At 44.9% G+C, this 18,593-nt stretch overlaps 1 protein-coding gene across 2 annotated transcripts in view; it reads left to right on the top strand.

Moving 5' to 3' along the window:
• Positions 1–18,593, top strand: part of LOC145346524 (sal-like protein 3) — a 69,691-nt gene that overhangs the window by 43,954 nt on the left and 7,144 nt on the right. The window contains exons 2-3 of one of the 2 annotated variants that reach the window (XM_080193899.1): positions 3,657–6,587; positions 6,804–7,144. In XM_080193899.1, coding sequence (XP_080050025.1) covers positions 3,657–6,587; positions 6,804–7,144 — 3,272 coding nt within the window. Of the gene's footprint in view, positions 1–3,656; positions 7,145–18,593 lie in introns of both variants that reach the window. The other variant, XM_080193898.1, reaches the window with a different exon arrangement.

The raw sequence follows: 18,593 nt of genomic DNA, 5'->3' as shown, positions 1-18,593 counted from the left end.
CATATTTTTATTTTTTGATTATTCCTTCATGGAGGTGGGCATCGCTGGCAAGGCAGGTATTAATGCCCAACCCTAATTGCCCTTGTTTTGAGTGCATTGCTGGGCATTTTCCAGAGAGCAGTTAAGAGTCAACCACACTGCTGCGTGTCTGGAGTGACACGTTGGCCACACCGGCTAAGGATGGCAGATTTCCTTCCCTTAGTGAAGGAGAACCCTTAGGGGTTTTTCACAACAATTGACTACATGGTCACCATTATTGAGAGTAACTTTTCACTCCAAATTTTATTGATCAAATTTAAATTCCACCAGCTGCCGTGGTGAGATTTGAACTCAGGTCCCCAGATCATTCGCCTGGGTCTCAGGATTGCTAATCCAATGATATTGCCAGTACACCACTGTCTTTGGCATTTACATATGCAAAGAAGCAAATATAGTGCCAGTCCTGAAGCTGTAAACATTTTGAGGCATATCCAAAAGTTATACAGCTTGCAGAAAAAAATGCATACTGTGTCAGCGCTTGCTTCACAGTGTCATCTCTGTATTGTGCAGCAGTTAATGTTGCTGTAAGTTAATAGCTTTACAACAGTTCTTTCATTTTTGTACATATTGATCGGAAGTTCACACCCCATGAAGGACATGCTGCCTCCGTTTTCTCTCCATTATATTCAATGTCCCAGTGGATCTCATGGGTTTTCTGCCAAGAGGACAGCCTCACAGCCTGTTTCCAGACCTCTGCTAATGCCCTATTTTGTTGGCTGCTGGGGAGTAGAGTCATGACAACGTAACAACAATATCACTAATCTAACATCCCTTCCCTGCAGGGAGACACTGAGGCTTTGATTCAGTACGGCTAAGATCAGAATGACATGTAGAGGGTCATTATTTATCCAATGTGCCTATACAACACACAATGACACAGACAGAGGTACACACACACACACACACACACACACACACACACACACACACACAGTGATGCACAAACACACACATGCACAGACATGGATAGTGATACACAAACACACACAAATGCACTCACAATACAGACACACACACATGCATTCAGACACAGATGCACACAGATACACATACAGACACTCACAGACACACGCACACACAAATACACACACACAAATACACATGCATGCATACACACACACACTCACACAAATACATGCATGCTCACACATACAGATACCCACTCACACACACAGATATACTCACACGCACATACAGACATACACACACACATTTACACATAGACGCATATACCGGTTGCTTCATGCCTCATGTCACCCCAGACAGCTGCAAACACCTATCAGGCAAGCTAGCTGTGTGTGCATGTGAGTATATCTGTGTGTGAGTGTGTGTACCTGTATGCGTGAGCATGTATGTGTGTGTCTGTGTCTGTGTGTGAGCATGCATGTATCTGTGAGTGTGTGTGTGTGTTTGCATGTATGTGTATTTGTGTGTGTGTGCATTTGTGTGTGTGTGTATGTGTGTAATTGTGTGTGTCTGTGTGTCTGTGAGTGTCTGTATGCGTGTATGTGTATCTGTGTGCAAGTGTGTCTGAGAACGTGTGTGTGTGTCTGTATGTGAGAGTGTTATGTGTGTGTGTGTATGTGTGTGTGTTCGTGTATCACTATCCGTGTCTGTGAAGCAGAATGAAAAAAAATGGACACCGTGCAGTTTAAACATCCACGCTAACACTTGGAATGGCTCAACTCAACGCTAGGTGCACAGAGTTAGAATACTAGAGAGCACAAAATCTTATTCTCTCAGAACAATATCTGGCAAAACACTGATGTTAGTCACATCTGCTCGCAGCTTTCTGCATGTAGATTCATCGTAGATAGTTTCTACTGTGGAGTAGCTTTAGGTACAATAATATGAATACTGACAAATAATCATTGGAGTTTATGAGAAGCTTGATACAGACCAAAAACCATATTGTGGAAAGAATTGTACTTCAGTACATCCTTCTTGAAGCATGACTTAGTTGACCAAATGCACATTAGCATTCTGTTCATTAAACAGGCTTGTTGCTTGGTCCATGGTAGTCAGCCTACACCAGAGAGGAGCTACCACACAACATTCATAATCAATCTTTATTTATTTATTAGTGTAGGCTTACATTAACTCTGCAATGAAGTTACTATGAAAATCCCCTAGTTGTCACACTCCGATGCCTGCTTGGGTACACTCAGGGAGAATTTAGCATGGCCAATGCACTTAACCAATCCCAGTACCATGGGAGGAAGCTGGAGCACCCGGGAGAAACCCACGCAGACACAGGGAGAACCTGCAGACTCTGCACAGACAATGACCCAAGTTGGGAATCAAATCCGAGTCCCTGGTGCTGTGAGGCAGCAGTGCTAACCATTGTGCCACCATGTCACCCAGTGATTGAGTGTTCCACCACAGTGCTAGCATGTAATTCACTGAGCCTTTTCTTGAGGCATACGTAAAAATTGGCATTGGAATCGTAGAATTATAGAATCCCTACAGTGCAGGAGGTCATTCGACCCACCAAGTCTGCACCAACCACAATCCCACCCAGGCCTTACCTCATAGTCTCATGCATTTACCAAAGCTAGTCCCCCTGACACTAAGGGACAATTTAGAATAGCCAATCTGAGACTGTTCTTGTTTAAAAGATTACAGGTGTTTAACTTACTTGTTTTGTTGCCGACCTAAACGTTTCAAGACATTTTCTAGTACTTTACACATGCCCAGCTGGAAGCTGCCGTGAGCAATGTATAAATACGTGAGGGCTTCATTGACCATTACAAAAAAATTCTTGTTGCAAAAAAAATTTACATTTGGCCTGTATTTTTAGCAAGTTCTTGCTGCAATTTGTTTGCCAAAAAGCCATCCTGCAAAATGTGTCCCTCTATTAGTCAAAGTATTAATGGATGGAGTCTCTGTCGATCACTTGTAATAATTATGGCTTAGTTTTTGTGTTTCTGAGTAACACAGGAAATAATTAATTTAACTAAATCACGCTGAGCTCTGAAAGGCACTGGACCCTAGTTACTGCTTAAGGGTACATTGCACTTCAGATTTCTAAAGTGCCTAAAGATATGGTCATTGATTTGAGACATTATATAGACTAGCATTAAATCCATACTGTCTTGATGCTGTATAAAGATAATACATCTGGTCAGTCCAAGACCACATTTGAGTAACAGAGGGGCAGTTTGCCCTGTCAGGTACTGATTTGAGTCTGAAAGGTTACAGATTAGTTTAGTGATGTCAAGTGAACTGGCAAAGGCTTCTCTAATTTTGTTGAAAATGAGGAAGCCTGATGGTAAAGGGGAATCCTAATGAGTCCATCAAAGGCTTGATTTGTACCCAACAGACAAGGCAGCTGTGAATTGTATGAAAATATTGGAAATCAATAGCTTCTATGGAATTTCATTAAGCAGCAGTATCCACAATTGATAGGGCCTCATAATTTGATGGATTGTGCAAAGAAAATGATTAGCTAGGTAGAAAGAGTGATAGAATACACACAGAGGGACCTGAGATGTGTTGAAGTGAGGTAATTTGTACAAAATAAAAAAATATTGATTTTAGTTATGTGCAAAAACTTGAAATTGGAGGGAGGGATAGTCCTGCAAGTCATTGCTTGATGTGTCTTTTTGATTTCCTAGCTGCCCCGGGGGAAGGACCAGATGATGCTGATAGCGGGAACGAGAGCAGAAGTGGAAGTGAGGAAACCCACATCTGTGAGAAATGCTGTGCAGAATTCTTCAAGTGGTCTGACTTCATGGAGCATCAGAAGAATTGCACTAAGAATCCACTAGTCCTGATCGTGAATGACGAGGAGGCAGCGCGCTCAGAAGACTTCCTCGAGCCTTCTCCCGCCAGTAGCCCAAGCGACCAAGGGGAGAGCGAAGCTGCGGAAGAGAGCAATCCGCTGGAGGGAAATGACAGCTCCGAGGTGAAGAGCACAGAGCAAGACGAGCCGATGGAGGTGGATGCTTCCACCGACAAAGGTTACCAGAATCAAGGGACCTCCAGCGCTGCTACTTCGCTACCTCAGATTCCCGAATCATCTTCCATGACCAACTATAACATGCCAAACACTAACGTGACTTTAGAGACTTTGCAAAGTACAAAGGTGGCGGTAGCGCAGTTTTCGCAGGACACACGCTCTAACAGCCCGAGTTCAAACAGTGGGGTATCCACCATTGCCATCCCGATGATTCTAGAGCAGCTGATGGCCCTGCAACAGCAGCAACTCCATCAGCTCCAACTGATCGAACAAATCCGCAACCAAGTGGCAATGATGACTCCACAAACATTGCACCCTTTAAACCCCTCAACATCTTCCCAAGGTACCTCCGTATCTGCAGCTAGCCAGCACGTTTCATTCAGCGAGCATTCTTCGAACCCCTTGTCAGCTGCTATTTCAGCCTCGGGAGCAGGGCAGGCATCCAGTATCCACCCCTCTGCCTTTGATAGCTCACAGCAAGTAACACAGCCTGCCTCTGGGGCCAGCACTCCTGTTTTGCCCAGCAGTGTATCTCCCAGATCAGAACCCATCTTGCCCCCAGCTACGAGTGGAGTTTCCTCTTCCCTGACTCCAAGTTCCAGCTCAAATACAAGTAACACCTCCTCGCAGTTACAGTACTCAACGTCATCACTTGGACATGGCAATCTTCTCAGCCCAGCTTCCAGCATGCCGAATCCACTGCTACCTCAGAACACATCAAGTAGTGTGATCTTCCAAAACCCACTGGTCAGCATTGCTGCAACGACTAATGCTCTAGACCCTCTGGCTGCCCTTATGAAACATCGCAAAGGCAAACCACCCAATGTTTCCGTATTTGATCCCAAAACAAGCTCAGAAGATCCATTTTTCAAGCATAAGTGTAGGTTTTGCGCTAAGGTCTTTGGAAGTGACAGCGCGTTACAAATTCATCTCCGTTCCCATACTGGGGAGAGACCATTTAAGTGTAACATTTGTGGAAATCGTTTTTCCACCAAAGGTAATCTTAAAGTTCACTTTCAGAGGCATAAAGAAAAATACCCTCACATCCAGATGAATCCATATCCAGTCCCTGAATACCTTGATAATGTACCTACAAGCACAGGCATCCCATACGGGATGTCCTTGCCACCAGAAAAGCCAGTGACAACCTGGTTGGACACCAAGCCTGTGCTGTCAACCTTACCAACTTCAGTTGGATTACAGTTGCCTCCAACCCTGTCAAGTATTACCAGTCTGGCTGAGTCCCCAACTGTGACTCCTTTAAACAGGTCACCCCAAAGGCCATCTCCTCCATCAAGCGAATGTGCTTCTTTGTCACCAAACATGAACAAAAATGATTCAAGCATTCCAATAACCGCAGAATCCCCCCAGTCAATTAATGGTAGTAATGTGGTTCCCATCGTTCAAGGTTTAAACGTACCTACTTCGAGCTTCAAACCTGTAGAGAACTGCGCAACTGGACAGTCAGTTTCCTCTGCTCCGTGCTCTACCACATCTTCAGCTTCTGTGGACAATGGAGTGAGCAGCATTCCTACAACCCTCCCAAGCCCTCTGCTTCCCATTATATCTGGTCAATTTAAGGCAAAGTTCCCATTTGGCGGCCTACTCGACTCTATGCAAACATCCGAGACCTCAAAGCTGCAACAGCTGGTGGAGAACATTGACAAAAAGATGACTGACCCCAACCAGTGCATTATCTGTCACCGCGTCCTCAGTTGCCAGAGCGCTCTGAAAATGCATTACCGCACACACACGGGCGAGAGGCCATTTAAGTGCAAAATCTGTGGCCGGGCTTTTACCACCAAGGGCAACCTAAAGACACATTTTGGTGTTCACCGGGCAAAGCCGCCTCTCCGAGTGCAACACTCTTGCCCCATTTGCCAGAAGAAGTTTACAAACGCGGTGGTTTTACAACAGCACATTCGCATGCACATGGGCGGCCAGATTCCAAACACACCTTTACCCGAGGGCTTCTCAGATAGCATGGATACAGACCTAACCTGTGATGAAGTAAACGCTGAACTAATGAGCAATTATCCTGATGACGAGCTGATGGACGAGAACTCAATGGACGAGGAGGCAGAATTGAACATCACCACGACCGAGTCTTCGAAACAATTGTTATGTTATTCTGGCTCTTTACCAAATTCCCCTCCTTCGGTCATTTCCAGCATTGCCGCCCTGGAGAACCAGATGAAGATTATAGACTGTGCCCTGAGCACGCAGCAGCGATCCGGCTTGAAATCTGTCGAGAATGGATCCATGGAGAGCGATCGCCTGACTAATGACTCCTCCTCCGCCGTGGGTGACTTGGAAAGTCAGAGTGCGGGTAGCCCAGCAATGTCCGAGTGTTCCTCTTCAATGCAGGCACTGTCACCCGTGCACAGTAACGCTGAGAGTCAAAGGTCAAAGTCACCAGGCTTTGGCACCCAAGAAGAGCCACATGAGACATCAGTGAAATCAGAAAAAGCGGACAGCCCGTCCGCTCACCGAGAGAACGGAGGTGCACTAGATCTGACAGCCAACCTGGGACGGCCGATCATCAAAGAAGAGGCTTTTAGTATGCTGTTCCCCAACCAAGAATGTGGTAAGTTGAAAAGTACTGTTTGTAGTATCTGTGGCAAACCTTTTGCTTGTAAAAGTGCATTGGAAATTCACTACCGCAGCCATACTAAAGAGCGTCCATTTCTTTGCACAATCTGCAATCGTGGTTGCTCCACTATGGGTAATTTAAAACAGCACTTACTGACGCACAAGATGAAAGAACTTCCTTCTCAGTTATTTGAACCCAACTCCACTCTAGGTCCCACCCAAAGTACTCCTAGCCTGGTCACCAGCACAGCACCAACCGTGGTCAAAATGGAAGTCAATGGTCACAGCAAGCCGATCTCCCTAGGTGATGGTACGCAGGTTCCAGTTGGTATACAGGCTCCATCTGCACCACAGACAGCCATGAGTCCAGGTATGACACCCATTCTGGCACCGCCACCTCGTCGGACACCCAAGCAGCATAACTGTCCATCCTGTGGGAAGACCTTTTCTTCTGCAAGTGCTCTTCAGATCCATGAGCGCACACACACTGGTGAAAAGCCATTTGGCTGCACAATCTGTGGCAGAGCTTTTACAACAAAAGGGAATCTTAAGGTAAGATCATTTTAATGTATAAATTAGTGATAAGAACTTATAGGCTGCTACTCTTTAACTCATGAACCTGCTAAAGTAAATCTGATCCAGAATGTTAGCAACAGCAAATGCAATGCTTTAATGGTTAAAAAGGATGACCCAATTACATATATTGGTTATGTCTGCATTGAATTTATACAGAGTATTACACACACACACACGTACATACGTGCGCGCACACACTTACATACACACAAACACACACACTTACAGAAACACACGCTTGCACATACACACTTACACACACACACTTACATACAGAAATATATACTCACTTAACACACACAAACATTTACCTGCACACTGACACACACACACACTTATGCACACACTTACACACACATGCAAACACACATTTACTCACATACTTACACAAACACACATGTACACACGCATTTGCACACACAGTTAAACACACATACACACACAAACACATACTTACACACCTTGTGCACACACTTATACACACAAGCACACATACACATACATGTGCGCAAACATGTTGAATTCTCTGAGCAAGAGGATCGGCAGTCAAATCACACAGTTTCCTGGGTCACTGTCACCTAGCGTTACAACTCTGAGAAAGAAAGCATTTGTGAGCATTTATTTTAAATATAAAAGCCTAAAATATAAGCCACAAAAGCATTTAGCAAAATGCAGGAAAATTTGACCTGATAAAAATGATAAAGAAGTGATAAATCTAATTTAATAATGCATTGCATATGTGGATAACTATTACTTAAGACTTAAAAAAGAAAGAGGTTTGACCTTGGCCACTGAAAGACCTTACCATCTTACAGAATTCATTTTTTGTTACCCCACAAATCGTATAATATGCCCCCATTTGGTTCATTCAAGCCTATCTGCTTTTGTCATTTAATTTGTCACTGGAATGTATCTGACCAGCATAGACCTCTCGAAAATACCTCACTACAAAATCAGTGAGTGGGACGGGCTCACACCTTTAAGAGAAGGTCAGCTTAGATAAACCTAGAAATTTGGGATGCATCTCAATCACTGCCAGAGCCTTAGCAAACATTGTTTAAGCTATATATTCCAAATTTTGCACATTGCTCCGACAAAGCTGCAGATTTCTGAGACATATGTTTCTCCTGGGATGAAGCAAGTGGCAACTCTTTATGTTCTGAAATTTCAAGAAGGGTACCATATATACAAAATATCATAAATGAGGAATCCATGCTATTTTCAAACATTTGAATGCTCCATTGTATAGTTGTGAGTATATTTAACTGAGTGAATCCAAAACTTATCAAGAGCTGATTATTATGGTATATACAGCCTCAACTAAAAACCTGATAATATACAATCTGAACCATGCAGTTAATAAAACTGAATACAAAATAACTTTAAACTGTCTTTGCTCATATTTTATGCATTTACTGTATAGACAATGATGATCATTGGCAATCGAGAGCTGTCAATCTTAAAAGTGCCACGCAGCAATAAAATGGGCAGAGTTGATATTTCTCTTTCAGCAAATCCTTTACTTCTTTAAATTTGTTTTGTTCTCGTGAATTAGCACCAACCCTGTGAAACTGCATGTTTGCATGCTGTGTAAGATTGCATTTAACATTCCTTTCCTTCTCAGATGCTATTACCAAAATTCAGCGTTCTGCCCCTTGTCAGTTCTTCATCTTAAACCCCACTCTTTAGAATGGATGGTAGATGTGAGTTTACAAGAATTAAACCTGGAATCTCTTAGCTTATTAAAGCTATCATTATCAGCTTGTCACAAATTCACATTTGTAGCTCATCGATATAATTTGAAGTTTGTTTTTGGACTGGACAGCGATGGTATTATTGTAAACATGCACTGCATAATAGTCCCATACTCCCCTGCTATAGAGGCAGCACAGTGGTTAGCACTGCTGCCTCACAGCACCAGAGACTCTGGTTCACTTCCCGCTTGGGTCACTGTCTATGCGGAGTCTGAACATTCGCGCTGTGTCTGTGTGGGTTTCCTCCGGGTGCTCCAGTTTCCTCCCATAGTCTGAAAGACATGCTGGTTAGGTGCATTGCCCATGCTAAATTCTCCCTCAGTGTACCCGAACAGGCACCGGAGTGCGGCAACTGGGGGATTTTCACAGTAACTTCGTTGCTGTGTTAAAGAAAGCTTATTTGTGACATGAATAAATGAACTTATTGTTCTGTTACCATGGGCTGTATTTTACACTCCCCCCACCCCACCCCTGCCCCCCACAAATGGGGTTGAGAGTGGAGGAGGGAGAAGAGATTAGTAAAATGTAGTGTGGGGCCTTCCTGCCACCTCCACACCCACCCCAATCTGTATGAAATTTTTACGGGGAACGGAGGGAAGGGGATCCTGCACACTCTGCCAGTTAATGACCACCTAATGGCTTCACCCTGCCTCCATCACTGTTTACCCACAACAGGGAAAGACCCACGACATGTGGAAGCTCCACTGGCTGGGGTCAGATAGGGAGGTGGCTATCTCCTTTGCAGGGTCCGCTGTGTCCATTGGAGACACCAAGCCGTACCACCACCCTGTACCAACCCCCACCCCTATTACCTCTTTACTGTCTCATTGGCCTGAGTTACCAGGGCCCAGCCAGCCTAACCCTGGTGAAATGCCACCATTTAGCTTGATGTCTGGCTCCAGCGACATTTGCTGCCGGAGCTGTCTGTAGTCCCAACATTACTTCCTCCTGGTTTTGCTGGGAGAGCTTCCAGCCACCCTTTTGGTCGGAAGCTCTCCGAGGTGGAACTTCCTGTTCCTCCCCCCGAAGGATAAAAACCCTGCCTCCAACCTGGTAATGGCCAATTGACTGACAGGGAGCAGCCATTCATCCCCAGGGTGGGCACCCCACTGACGTTTTAGCTAAGAAGGGTGAGAACCACTTGCCCCATAAAATCCAGCCTGATGGATAGATTCACTGCTGATCTGTGTCATTAAATAATGTGGAACCAGTCCTATTTGATTATCATGGCCAAACTCAGTTGCATCCATGATGGTGAAGTGCCCTGGAGGGTTCAATTGCAGTTGGAACTGCAGTCAGAGGTGTGACGTATAAAAAGCAGCTGACACATTTCTGCCCAAGACAAATTTTATTCTTACACCTGCTACCCCCACCACATCTTTAGCCCGACTGGAAGCAAACAACCTCCAAGCATGGCACAGTGGTTAGCATTGCTGCCTCACAGCGCCAAGGTCCCAGGTTCAATTCCGGCGTCGGGTGACGATACGTGCAGAGTTTGCACATTCTCCCCATGTCTGCCTGAATTTCCCCCCCCCGGGTGCTCCTGTTTCCTCCCACAGTCCAAAAATGTGCAGGTTAGGTTAATTGGCCATGTTAAATTGACCCTAGTATCAGGGACATTAGCAGGGTAAATGTGTGGGGTTCTAGGGATAGGGCCTGGGTTGGATTGTGGTCAGTACAGACTTGATGGGCTGAGTGGCCTCCTTCTGTATGATTCTAAGTAGGGCTTCCAAGTGTGTATAATACTTGAAGCACTTGTGTGTAACCTTCTCACACCGGATGGTCTGGATTATCAAGAGAATGGGAATAATTTCAAACTAAGCCACCAGGTGGGAAAGCCATGGGACCAGGGAGAATGCTCATTTTTCGCCCCAGTCAATCCACCTGTTGACTTTAATGGGGATTAAAACTGGGCAGGTGTGAAACCAATGTTGCGCCCAATCAGTCTATCTCCCAACTGCTGAGAAAGGTCAAAAAGCACCCCATAGAATTGGGCAAAGATCTGTGTTCTGCCTGATCCCATCCATCCCCATCCGATGCGCGAGGGTAAAATTGTCCTCACTGGATAGGGTAGATTCAGATAAAATTTTTCCCCCAGTGGCGACAATCCTTACAAAGTGCAGCTTGCCTGTTTTGACATTGTTGCTGATCTGCCTGTTCAAAGCACAAAGTCAGATCAGGGAAGGAGGAGATGGAAAGATCAGCAGCATCATCGAACAATGTGGCTATGTTAAATTCATCCTGCTCACCCAGCTACACATAATCTCTTTCCCAGTTTTCATATTTAACGTTTCTGAACAAATAAACATTGTGGAATTCAGAAATAACTTGGTGTTGTTCCTCCTAAGTAGCTTTGAATTGGGAATTTGGATTTTCCGATTAGTAATTGGTCCACAATTGTTGTCTAGAATGGTAACTGATGTTTTTCAGCAGAGTACAATCAGGGAATGCAAAAAAAATCAAAGACTGGAGAGGGTTCATTGATGTAACTACAGCCGGAATTCTCTGGACTCGCTACCACTGCCAGCGAGAATGGAGAATTTGTCACTTAGCCAAATCCCTGTTCTCAGCAGCAGGACTGGAGAATTCCAGCCGCAGGCAAGGTCAGAGAATTCCTGCTGACATATTTTTAAAGGCACGTCCTTTCATGTGCATATTTTTCTGAACAAACTAAACATATTTGGATTCCAGTTGTTGTGAATATGTTGAACGGGGCGGCTAGTGTGCAATACAGGACTAAATGCATGCGAGAGACGTTCGCTCAGAGGTTGAATTCATGGGATGCTTTTCCTGTTGGGTGTCTGCGTGCATTGGATTGCCTGGAGAGCATTGCCTGTCTGTTCAGGAGCCAGCCCAATATGTAACCAGCAGAGTAGTCAATTTCCTTTACCAGCTCGCACGTTCCTTTGAACACTACACCCTGGCGGTCCTTACACACCAGGCTTTTTTTTTCTAAACAATTTGCCCCACGAGACTGACTCCTGCTTTCAGTTAAAAAGAAGCAATGCCCTTCAAAAAGAGTAAGGAAATGAAAATTACTCCCAGTTGGAGTAACCTACAATTCTTGTTCTTGCACTGAAGTGTTAAACTAACAAATGGTGTTTGTTTTACCTGCACTTCTCACGGTTGAACCTGGAGTGTCACCAGTCTATTGAACCACAATATACAAATCATCACATCCCAGTTAGTCCTTTCCTCATTTGACATCCACATGTTGCTGTACCCAACAGGGACCACTGAAAAAGAGAGGGATCCCCACCGCTGTTTTATTTCTCTCTCTCTGGACCGTCAGCCCTGAAACCAGTTATTGAATACTTAGCTTAAGTCAATTGTCATTCTTAACAATGCTTTTTCTTTGTCCTAATGCTCCCCTGCCTCTCTGTGGGCCAAAGTAAGCTTTCATTCTTAGTGTGCAGAGTTTCTTTAAATGAATAGCCAGCAGGTCCATAACTTGCAGTTGTTGCTGATTGAATTATAGAACGTCAAGAATTCGTTGTAGCGAAGGCCTTAAATTTACAATTGTCGCTTCACACTCGAACTGGGAACACACCAGAGGTGTATTTATAGCGGAATACACTGGGTGGGATTTTTCAGCCACGCTCGCCCCCAAGGCCGGAAAATCCCACCCGGCGTCAATAGACCTTTGTATGGTCCATGTCCCGCCTGCTACGATTCCTGTGCTGGGTGGGATGGGAAAATTTCACCCACCGTGCCCAGGCACAGGACCCTGGCCAATGGGGAGACTCTGCGCCAGCCGATGCACTGGGCATCCAATCAGAGCCTGATTACTCCGCATTTGCTGATAGGCTCAACATGTATAATGAGCCTATCAGCTGGCAATGTAGAGTGCGGTCAGACTCTGACGGTGAGTCTGAAAGAGTGAGAAAATATTGGTCCAAACAGTGCAAGTGGTTAACTGGAGGCATGCGCAAGGAATAAAGAGAGGCAACCCAGGCACAGAGGAAGAGGCAGAGGATGTGGAGGTTTTACCATTTTTGCAAATGGCGAGCAGGTTTGCAACTCGACCCTGAGTAAATCAGCAACAGCGAGGTGCCGAGCGCCGCCACAGGGTGAGGTCAGCCACCGAGGGAAGCAGCAGGCAAGGCGAGCAGGAAACTTGACTCAGGGTCGAGGGCAGGCCAGCAACTGCGAGGCGCAAGATCCTGCAAGCCGCCACAAGGTGAGCTCGGCCACAAGCAAGGAGAGCAGGCAATTCAATCCAGGGCCAAGGGCAGGCTAGCAACAGTGAGACGCAAGGCCCAAAATCAAGCCTTAGACACGAGGAGATGGTAAGTGGCACAGGAAGCTGCCTTGAAGACCTCAGATGAGTGAGGTGAGTAAGATTGTGAGAATGAGAAAGTGAGGAATGGCAGGTGACTGTGAGGGGTTGTGAGATCAGGGGTGAAGAGGGGTTCAGAAATGAAGGTGCACGCGGGGCCTCATGAACTGTAAATCCACCTCTGGAACACACGGCATTGCTGGACATGAAGAACTTTAGTCTGCTCAACGTCCCCAGAATCTTCGCACAGATCCATCCAAAGGATCGGCACTTTGACTATTGTTAACCTTTGGTCATGTGTTCATCTCTGCATCGCCATGAGTATCTTGTTCAATCTTAAAAATTGTAGATGCCCATTCAAGTTAGAGTGACCAAGTCAAAGCTTACCAAACAATTAGCATTGTTAGTTGTCAGTGCAGTCACTACAGAGCATCAAGTAAGGGCGTACATTCCAGGAGGTGAGAGGTCAGCATAGAACATAGTTGGCCAAGCAGAAGAATAGGAAGAGGTAGGTAACACAGGAGTCTTTAAGACGTAACTCTCAGTATTAGAGATAACTGGGACTGTCAATACCTTGAAGGAGTGCAGCCCAGACCTTTGCATCTATGGGCAAAGGATTGTACAGGAGGGAAGAGCAAAGTGTAGAAATGCGGTTGGCGCAGGAAATTCCATTGCTGGGGAGACAGATAGCCATTTCTTTAACCATCATCAGAATCTTACATGGTGTGTGCCACCCAACTACCAAGGTAAAGGCCCTTACATAGAGGGGGGAAGAGTATTCTACAGGGGGAAATGAGTGAGCCAGAAGTTGTGGTGCTTGTTGGTGCCAACGATATAGTGAGGGAAGGCATTGAGCATCTAAGGTTAGCTAAGGAGGAAGTTAAAAAGTGGGACCTCGAGGGGAGTAATCCAGAAATTACTCCCAGTGCCAGAGTAGAAAAAGGAATGCATGGCTTAAAGTATGGTGCAAGCAGGAGGGCTTCAGATCCTTGGCACATTGGGACCACATTAGGAACAGAAAGCACCTGCTGAAAAGAGATGAGTTGCACCACAACAGGACTGGGACCAACGTCCTTGTGCAGTTCACTAATGCAGTTGGGAAGGATTTAAACTAATTTGGCAGGTGATAAGCACCAGCATAGGTAAAACGAAAAGAACACTGTCCGTAAAGTGAGAGTATTAGACAGTACTAAAGAAGGGAGTTACCATATTAGATAGGAGCAAACTATGAATGAGTACAGAATAGCAAAAACCTGTTTATAATGCATTTACATAAACACACAAAGCATGATGAATGTTGGTGAGCTCCAAACACAAATAGAAGGCTAGGCATATGATATAGTGGCAATAATGGAAACCTGGCTTCAAAACAGTGAGGATTGGGCACAATATACAAGTATACAAAGCATACAGGGGTGGCACGGTGGCACAGTGGTTAGCACTGCTGCCTCACAGCGCCAGGGATCTGGGTTCAATTCCTGGCTTGGGTCACTGTCTGTATGGAGTTTGGACATTCTCCCCATGTCTGCATGGGTTTCCTCTGGGTGCTCCGATTCCTCCCACAGTCCAAAGATGTGCGGGTTAGGTGGATTGGCCATGCTAAATTGCCCCTTCGTGTCAGGAAAACTAGCTAGGGTAAATATATGGGGATAGGGCTTGGGTGGGATTGTAGTTGGTGCAGAACCGATAAGCTAAATGGCCTCCTTCTGCACTGTAGGATTCTATTCAGAAAGGGTAGAAAATGAATAAAGGGAAGTGGGGCAGCAGTAATGATTAGGGAAGACATTGTATTATTGAAAAGAAAAGTTTCCTTTGAGGGCCAAGGACAGAGTCTATTTGGTTAGAGTTGAGAAGCAAAAAAAGGTACAATTATGCTATACACCTGGAAATACAGAGAGATAGAGGAATAGACATGCTGGATGGTCACAGAGAAATGCAAGAACTATTGCCTGTGATAAGAGGAAGTTTGAGGTGGAATGGGTCCTATTAGGGACAAAGAGGTTTATATATGCTCAGATGTGCAGAACATGGTTGGAATACTTAATGAATACTTTGTATCAGCATTCACTAAGGAAGAGGACCCTGACAATAGCTCTAGTGGAGGCAATGAATGGTGTGAAAATTGAAAGACTAAGGCTGGCTATGCTTAGGGTAGATTAATCACTTGTTGTGAGCTTGCATCCCAAGTTCCTGAAGGAGGTGGGGATGCATATAGTAGAAGGGCTTGCCTTAAATTTTCAAACTTCCTGAGAAGTGGGTGAGGTGCTGGATTGATAAATGTGACACCTTTATTCAAGAGTGCAAGGACAGTCCTAGCAATAGAGCCAGTTAATCTAACATGAGGGGCGGAATTTCCAGGCCCACCCACCATGAGATTTGTAGCAGGCCGGACATGGACGATGCAAAAGTCTATTGATGTTGGGCGGGATTTTTTGGCGTTGGGTCGAGCGCAGGCAGAAGATCAGGCCCAAGGGGTGGGTAAGGTTTAAGAATCCTTAATTGGGGAAAAAAATGCCAATTGGAACTTGGAAAGGTTTGAATTAATTGGAGAGAGCCCAGGTGGATTTGTAAAAGGCAGTTCATGCTTGACTAATCTAACTGACTCTTTTAAGGAAGTAACAGAGGAAGTTGATTGAGGGAATGTGGTGGATGTTGTCTATGTGGAATTTAAGGAAGCATTTGACAAGATACCACATCAAAGTCTGGTTGACAAACTTGAGGCTTAAGGAGTAGGAAGGCCAGTGTGCAAGTGGATAAAAGAAAACTGGCTTAAGGACGAAGAGTAGCAAGTCAAGGTAGATGGCTCTTTTTAGGACTGGCAGTTGACAGACAGTGGTATCCCCCAGAGGTGAGTGTTGGGCCCACTCCAATGTTTGCTGTACACAGATATCTTGGATCATAGAATATGGAGCAAAGTTTGAAGATTTTCCAGTGATAACAAATTTGAAGGAGTGACAAGCAGCAAGGATAATACAGATTGTCTGTAACATGACATTGATAGACCAGCAGAATGGACAGACCGGTAGCAGATGAAATTTAATACTAAAAACAATTTCAGTTGATGCATCTTAGCAGAAGGGATATGGAAGGGCAGTATGGAATTAATGAAACAATTCTAAAATGTATGCAAGAACAGAGACACCTGAGGATGCATGTTCTTCAATGTTTGAAGTTGGCAGGACATGTTGAGAGAATGGTTAGGAAAGCATATGGGATCCTGGCCTTCATAAATAGATGCATTGAGCCATATTCTCTGGCCCTTCCCACCAATGGGATTTTCCAGTCCCGCTGATGGCGACTCCCCCTCCCGTCCCCCGTCCACTCCCATTCCCATATTCCACATGGAGCCAGCATGGGTTCAATGGGCCAAATGGTCTCCATCTTCCAATAACTGACTCTACGGGTGGAATTTTACAACCTCACTCGTCCCAAAACCATAAAATCCTACCCACGGTCAATGGACCTTTCCATGGTTTGCCCCTCGCCTTCTCCAATTCCCATGGTGGGCGGGACACTAAAATTCCAGTCTATGACACCACATTTTGTAGTTTGAAAGACTGGATTCTCTGGATAAGTGGATGTTAAAGATCTTATTGCATTATTTGAGGAAGAGCAGAAAGTTCTTCCAGTGTCCTGGACAACTGTTTTCTCACTTAGCACTATCTGAAACAGATTAATTGGTCATTTATCTCTATGTCATTTGTGGAAACTTGTATGTGACCAAATAGCCCTACATTTCCCCAGCAAACAACAGTCATGACTCTTTAAAATAATTGATAGCCACTTGTTTCTTCAAGGCTTCTGCCACTATAGTTTTAGCAGACATTAATTAGGAACCCTTGCATACAGGAAAACAGGATCTTCTCCAAAGTTACTAAGCCCTGAGGAAATGTTTCACATTGGGCAGAACTCTACCACCTCACCCACCATGCAATCAGAGCGGGCAAGGGTCCAACAACAGAAATATCTATTGCCCTCGGGCGGGAATTTCCGGTCTCGCCCAGGAGAGGCTGTAAAATCTGGCCCATTGTGTCTGCCCCACTTTGTAACATCTCTGAGCAATAGGACAAGGCATGATAAAAGTGCAGATCATTCTGTTAACGTAACAATCAATCAGCATAACAAATTTGCAATTTGTTTTCCCCAGAAAGCCTTCTAAATTCAGGATGTCCCCATTATGTTGGCTCACCAATCCATATCTCCATTATCAACTTGTTCTCAGTTTAACTTTATTGGATTAAAGTTTATTTATTAGTGTCACAAGTAGGCTTACATTAACACTGCAATGAAGTTACTGTGAAAAACCCCTAGTTGCCACACTCTGGCACCTGTTTGGGTACACTGTGGGAGAATTTAGCATGGCCAATGCATCTAACCAGCGCCGTGGGAGGAAACTGGAGAACCCGGGGTAAACTCATGCAGACACAGGGAGAATGTGTGGACTCTACACAGACAGTGACCCAAGACGGGAATCGAACCAAGGTCCCAGGTGCTGTGAGGCAATAGTGCTAACCACTGTGTCACCCATGTTTGCACAAGTAGCGCTTTAGACATTTCTGTTTTGAACCCAAATGAGACTAGCAACCCTCCTTTTAAAAAGTGTTTCCAAATGCAGTCTTATATATGCCCTGTAGTAATTGCAAGGATTGGTGAACTCTAGATAGTAGAATGAATTATAAAAATTTATTTACAAGCAGATAAATATACAGAGTACTTCACGATGTTAACACTTCCAGCTCTAGTTCCTACTCTGGCTGCAAAAGCCCATGCTTTGTACCAAGATGGTAGCAATCTTGAGCATAGCTCTACTGGTTGAGATTCGATTGTAGAAGCAGTTTGGGTTGGACTTGCATCACTTGGACTTTCTTCTGGAATCTGTACCTCATGACTCACCATTTGCTCAGTTTCAGTGGGAGCAGCACTCTGTCCTGCCATTAGCTGATCAGCCACTTCATCCCTTAGACAAACAACAACACTATTTGATGGCACGATTGGTCAAGCAGTAACATTGACTTTTAGGATGGCTCCAGTCTCCTCAAAGGATCAAACTGTTTCTTCACTAACTTGTCCTGCATTTTCACCTCATAAGAGAGTGGTCCTGTCTTGGCCACCACGCTCCTAAGACCCAACTTGGTCACTTCCCAGATTCTTCACAAAGACTGGATCATCTATCGCAAATGCTTGTTCTACTTCTGAGGAACCATGGCTCCTCTTCTGACAACCCTGCCTGACCTCCCCACTCCCCACCAAATTTGGAACCATCAGGCTCAACCTGGTTCTCAAGCATCATCTAATCAGCAGCTCAGCTGGAGCTATTCTGGTGGTGATGTGTGGGGTGATTCTCTAGGCCAACAGGAACCGTGCTATCTTGGTTTCTAGTGATGTAGGCGGT

The sequence above is a fragment of the Carcharhinus amblyrhynchos genome, chromosome 8 (genome assembly GCF_965287045.1).
Source record: "Carcharhinus amblyrhynchos chromosome 8, sCarAmb.v2.hapA, whole genome shotgun sequence".
In the NCBI taxonomy this organism is placed as follows: domain Eukaryota; kingdom Metazoa; phylum Chordata; class Chondrichthyes; order Carcharhiniformes; family Carcharhinidae; genus Carcharhinus; species Carcharhinus amblyrhynchos.
The sequence above is the reverse complement of the archived record's forward strand: the minus strand, read 5'-3'. Positions and strand labels throughout refer to the sequence as shown.